This window comes from Perca flavescens, chromosome 22 (assembly GCF_004354835.1).
Source record: "Perca flavescens isolate YP-PL-M2 chromosome 22, PFLA_1.0, whole genome shotgun sequence".
Lineage (NCBI taxonomy): Eukaryota > Metazoa > Chordata > Actinopteri > Perciformes > Percidae > Perca > Perca flavescens.
In genome coordinates this window covers 13,617,817-13,623,816 of record NC_041352.1, presented here as the reverse complement: position 1 = coordinate 13,623,816, position 6,000 = coordinate 13,617,817, and the positions used below count along the sequence as shown (strand labels likewise).

General features: G+C 39.3%; 1 protein-coding gene across 2 annotated transcripts in view; it reads left to right on the top strand.

Moving 5' to 3' along the window:
• Positions 1-931: 931 nt before the first annotated feature.
• Positions 932-6,000, top strand: part of dok6 (docking protein 6) — a 52,913-nt gene continuing 47,844 nt past the window's right edge. Inside the window, exons 1-2 of one of the 2 annotated variants that reach the window (XM_028569436.1) lie at positions 932-1,341; positions 1,465-1,553. In XM_028569436.1, the coding sequence (XP_028425237.1) occupies positions 1,488-1,553 (66 nt within the window). In that variant the 5' untranslated portion in view covers positions 932-1,341; positions 1,465-1,487. Of the gene's footprint in view, positions 1,371-1,464; positions 1,554-6,000 lie in introns of both variants that reach the window. The other variant, XM_028569437.1, reaches the window with a different exon arrangement.

Sequence of the window (6,000 nt, the reverse complement as noted above, 5' to 3'; positions counted from 1 at the left end):
CTGCAATTGCACAACCGGAGCAACGCCTCTCACTACATCCTGATCAGGATTATAGCTTTGGCAGGGATCAAAATTTTTTTCTGTGCTTTTATTTTCAGAGCTTTTTGATTGCCAATCTGCAGCATTGTTTACAAGCTGCAGACGATGGCTGTATGCTCTGGTTTGCTTACAATTCATATGATGCTTTACTGGTTTTATTATTCAAGAAATCAAACAAAAATCAATTCAAGGCCTGTTAATAATAACAAAACATGGTGCTCATACACCGGCAATCTCAAATTGTATTACCTTATTAGCGGGTGTCTCATATTTAGGTAAAAACCAAAACCAAAAGTCTGTATAATCGATTAATAATAAATGTCAGAGAACGGTTCAAAATTACAATTTTATAATATCCAAGGTGATGTCTTTTGATTAATTATTTTGCCCAACCTACATTCTAAAACCCAACAACATTCTATTTGTTATCATATGGTATCACTCAGATGAATGAGGATATATAATAATAAAATACAGGCTATTTTTTATTTTTTTATTTAGAACTAAAAACTCACTAAACTAAAGAGAGCCTAATTTTAGCTGTGGCCACTAGTTCCCACTATGGGATAATTCTAAATGCTAAAACATAGTGTCACAGTAGCAAAAGTAGAGAAGAGTCATACAGTCAAGTAATATCTAATCTATAAAATTAGCCACTATAAGCAACCAGGGTTGCTTAGCTGGTAATTAAGGCTCAAAAACTAAAAACCCTGAAGTTGTTTTCATCAGTAGAACGAAGAATATTATTTCTAAAGGTTACATAGTGTCACTTTTACGACCAAACTATATTTTATTACACCATTATTATTTAATTTCAGAGATGTGACCATGGTAATATGATAGTCTACTGAGCTCATTCCATATACAAATGACTAATCAGGTTGCAGTCGACCAAGACGACTAATCCACTATAAACATTAGGCAACTCTAATAAGATCCACTGGTTAAACGGGGACATGAGTGGTTGTCAGCTACAGTGCTGACGATTTGAGAGTATGGCGAAAACAATATTTTGAAAAGTCGGGCATTCCCACTTCCATTAAAGATACCCCCTCCCTCCCTCCACAGCAGTTGTCTCCCACCCCTCACAGTTTCGGGGATGGTGTGGTCCAGGAAGCGCGCCTCTTCTGTCCTCTCCTCCTTTGCTATCCTCTCCGGCTGAAGTGTATCAGCTGAATGGTATCTCCCTCCTCTCGCGGATAGATTGCGCCGCTGAAGCCGGGCAGCCTGAGCGCTGACACAGGAGCAGGTTGCCCACCGCCCGCTCTCCTGCTGCTGGATGTCTCACCGACCGACCCTCAAGTAAAACATTTCGCTACCTAGAAAATAAGGTTATATTATATATATATATATATATATATATATATATATATATATTTTTTTTTTACCTATATATATATATTTTTTTTTTTTTACCTCGGGCAGGAAGCTACCCGCTTCCCCTCACCATGGCTTCCAACTTCAACGACATAGTCAAACAGGGATACGTGAGGATACGGAGTAAGAAACTGGGGGTGAGTAGGCTACTGTTGCACTTGCTGTCTAGCGCGGTGGAGGATAAGGAGGAGGTGGTGGAGGAGGAGGAGGAGGAGTTCCAGTTGTTTGCGGTCTTTTAGCATCAGGGGCGGCTGGATTAAGAAAGAGGCTTTAATTGCTCCATAGGCAGCCGTCCTGCTGCGAGCTCTTCAAGAGGAAAAACAGATTAGAGTAGCACGAGCAGCGGCCAAGTTTCTCTTAGTGTATTGTGCAAAACATACTTCTGCACATACTGAGATGTTGGCAAAGTCTAGATGATTGACAGTTGGTGTCATGTGGATGTAAATCACATTCCCTCTTTTGTTCCCAGCTTCTAGACTGTAACTTTATTTTCTTTGAGAAAGTTAGGCTGCATCTAGTTTATCTAGACTGTGTTAGGTTGCAAACATTTTAGACAGATACCCCAACCAGAATTGTAGTTATATAAGAAAGAAATTGTAAATTACCCATGATGAAATAAAAATGCTATAATTAAAAGCTAACTGAGATACTCTGTAAAGTGTTACTAACATACAAGAACCACACCATAATTAATTCTAATAAGGTCACTGACAATTTAGCACCAAAGGCCATAAGTCTCTTTATCATAGTGCATGGTGCTAATTAACACCTTGTTTTATTCTCAGATGTACAACATAATAGGAATACTGGGATTGCCATTCATCACTATACACATTGTCATCTGGCTATTATCAGTCAGAGCCTCATACTTTAACTCTCTTTAAGTCCTGATGAATTATTCCCAGTATTGAAAGGTCTCATTGAACTCCAGCTGATTCAGTGTGATGGCAGCCCTTCAATACGCCTTGATAATGGATTTCCATCGAGGTACAGCAAGTAGAAAAATGGCTTGACTGCTTAAATTGAAACGAATGATATATATTCAATTATGAGCGCCTTATTGTCTGACTCATAAAGCCATCTGCTTTTGTTCATGCTTCCAGCTCATTACGCCAACAGAGCGGGTACACTCCCTCTCCTCTGATGAAGTGTGATGATGGAGGCTAATGATGTCTGCCTCCTCACATCATCACCTGGCTTCATCAACATTATTCTACTACTGTTTACTGCCATTGAGGCTATATTTGATTGCTCTTTAAGAGTAATTCTTGTTGAGTAAGAGAAACCTTTACTGCCCCTAAAGGACTTGCACTAGCTTGGTATAACAAATAAAAGCGGAATACATTTGTTGTTGTTAACATGCAAATTAGCTTGCATACAGTTGGCTCAGTTTATTTACTTCTTGCATATGCTATTAGTGTATGACTTTGCAAAGCAACTGAAGACGCATGCTGCGTTGGCTGTGCTCTAGGTATGGATGCCATATCTCTGCCAGCTCCACATCTCATCCTGCTGTTTGTGGAGAAAAACTGTTTGTGTCCTGATCGCCCACTCCCTCAGCCCTTCACTGCTCGCTGCTGTTTCATCATAGAAAAGCCATGTTGCGATGGCTGCAGAGGACCCCTGTGTGGGTAGACAGAAAGTATTAGTATCCGTCCACGCTAGGGTTAGTTATTCCAGGCCGAATCTCATTCTGAATCAGTTAGAGAAAGAAGCAATGAAATGGAGCAGGGATAAGGTATCTGTATGCCTGAATCAACAGGCACTGATACATCTCTGTGATTATTCCTCTTTTTTTCTGTGGAGGAAAATACCTCATCAGTGCTAAATGGCTTAATTTCAAGTGTTTTGTGTTGTGTTTTGTGAGAGAGATGAAAATCCAAATGTGTGACATATGCGTGGGTTGACTGGAAAAATGTACATCTGGGTGGAGGGGATGATATTTAGAGTTCTGTTTTGTAGCATGAACCCAAACATCATATTTTATTTTTCTCATTTTTGACTCAACAGCTCACTGTGTTTATGGCTGTGAAGAGACACTTGATATGCTGAACAGAGAGTCAGAACTGATGGATACTGGATACATACAGACTCAGATTTAGAATAATGGACAGGGAGATGCTCAGGCCTCTTTGCTTCTTCGGATTCCTCATCACTAAAATGCAGCCGAACATGCAACATACTGTAGATCTCCGTTCAATGGTCCACGGTTAACACCTTACTCTGAGAAATATAAGAGTTAGTTCTACAAATTCCTATTCCTGCTTAGACAAAATAGACAAAATAGGACCGCAACTCAATATTATTTTCATTATTTATTAATCTATTGAATACCTTTTTAATTCATTAATTCAATGTTTAGTCTATAAGATGTCAGCAAAAAAAAAAAGAAATTATCCTCACAAGTTTCCAAAGCAGAGATTTTCAAATCATTTATTTTATTCAAACAAACGAACCATACTTTAAAAATCATAAAAATAACCTCAACATAGCAAAAATGAAGGCAATAGAAGGCAAATCTTCACATTTGACGAGCTAAAACCAGTGCATTTTAGGCATTTCTGCTTGACAAATTAACAGATTATTGACTAATCCATTTAGCTCTATAACCAAAGTTCTTGAATGTTTAACATGTTGCCTAAATCAAAAACCGTTTAAAACTGAGATTATTCTGATTCAAATAAGGAACTATCTCCGCAAAGGATGAGTAAACAAGATCACAAGTCTGACCAAACATTTGATGCCAGTAGAGCTGCAACTAACAGTTATTTTTATTACTGATTAATCTGCTGATTATTCATCTGCTTTTCATGATCAATTGTTTAGTTTGCTTTGTAAAACTCACTGTTATACACTGTCATAAATTCCTAAAGCCCAATGTGACATCTTCAAATGACTTGTTTAGTCCACACTATCAACATCTAAAATCCAGAGACCTTTAGTTTACAATAGACTAAGCTTTAGATTGCAGCTTTCAGTTTTTTAAAAGCTTTTTTACATATTCAGCACACATTTTCAATTGGTACCAAAAAAGTGCTAAGGTTCGATACCCAGCCCTACCTGTTAGAGCAACTGGATGTGCTTTGTACCTTGTCGTCTGGAGTTTTAGGCCAGAAAGGTCCTGGGTGTTTTCTCCCTCATGGGATGGTTTTTTAATGTTTCTTTTTTTTAGTGCTTTAAAGGTCTTTCAAATATCACATATCAAGACTTTGCATCACAGTTGACCTTCTAATGCTCCCACCCAATTCTCTATTGTAATGCTGTGCCATTTAAAATGTATTATACATTATTTTTTATTAGAAAGTAGTACAGTCGAATGGTTCCCTTTATGCAATATTAAAGTGGCCACACCAACAGCTTCGGCTGAACTCATCAGCATCTGCCAATATGATTGGCTCATTTCCAAACCACACCATGTGTGAAGGTTGAGGCCATGAGGTCAGGTCTGTGTTCTGCCGAGTGATCAAAATTACCTACCGGGGCACTTTCTCTTCAGTTTTTTCTCTTTTTCTTGGGAGATTTGTTTTCTTTTTCAACTAACATGAATGGCAACGATTTCCTACACTATCCAACTTCTTTGTCTCTTTGTTGGCTGAAGAGACAACGGTGCAGTGTTCTTGAATGCACAAGTAGTCTCTCTCTTCTCACATTCCCTACTCTTCCTCACCTCTCCACCCATTCTCTTACCTCGCGTCTCACCTGTACTCCTCACACTTCACAGTTTCACTCTCATCTCCCCCCTCCACTTTTTTATCTCCCTTCCTCTTTTCTTCCCCTTTATCTGGCCCTTTATCTCCCTCACCTCATCCCCCTTTCTCTCTCACTATTCTCTCCTTCACTGGTTTGCAGACAGCTGAGAGACTGAGCACAAAAGCATCCTATTCATCACCCCACACTGCACCCTCCATAACCCCAACAGGCTATTCCCCCTGATACAGTGCAAAGGCACGCACGCACACTCACACGCAAACACGCACACACACACACACACACACACACACACACACACACACACACACACACACACACACACACACACACACAAATTGGCTTGGTTCAACATTGAAGAATTGGCACACACATGCACCCGACAAACAAGTAAGCAATCTGCTGCCAGAGAACAGTGTGTGGATTCTCAATTAATTTTAATCCTGTGGCTTTGTACCATACAGTATTTATTTTCTACATAAAGAAAAAAAGTAAATGCTGACAAGCGCCAGAAACAAGTGTCCACTGCACTGTGGAAAATCATAAAATCTGGCATTAGTGACATTGCCGTCACCCATGCAGCTCTTTCTTACTCCCTTTCAGTGATACTATCAGTGGGATGGACTCCTCTTGACCAGCTGAATAACATGACCTTTGAGTCATTTGTGCATCAGTCTCAGACCAGGTACATGTTTCCCAGGTTAAGCATCACTGTGGTAAATAAAAAAGGTAAGCTGTTTTCCCCTCATCTTTCCAACTACTCCAAAGACTTAAGAAAAAATTATCACATTCAGTTTGCTGCATGTAAGTCTGTCTGTTATTCAGTCTCTCCATTCACAAACATGTTTTGACGCTTCAAAGAAGCTGTAGTTTAAA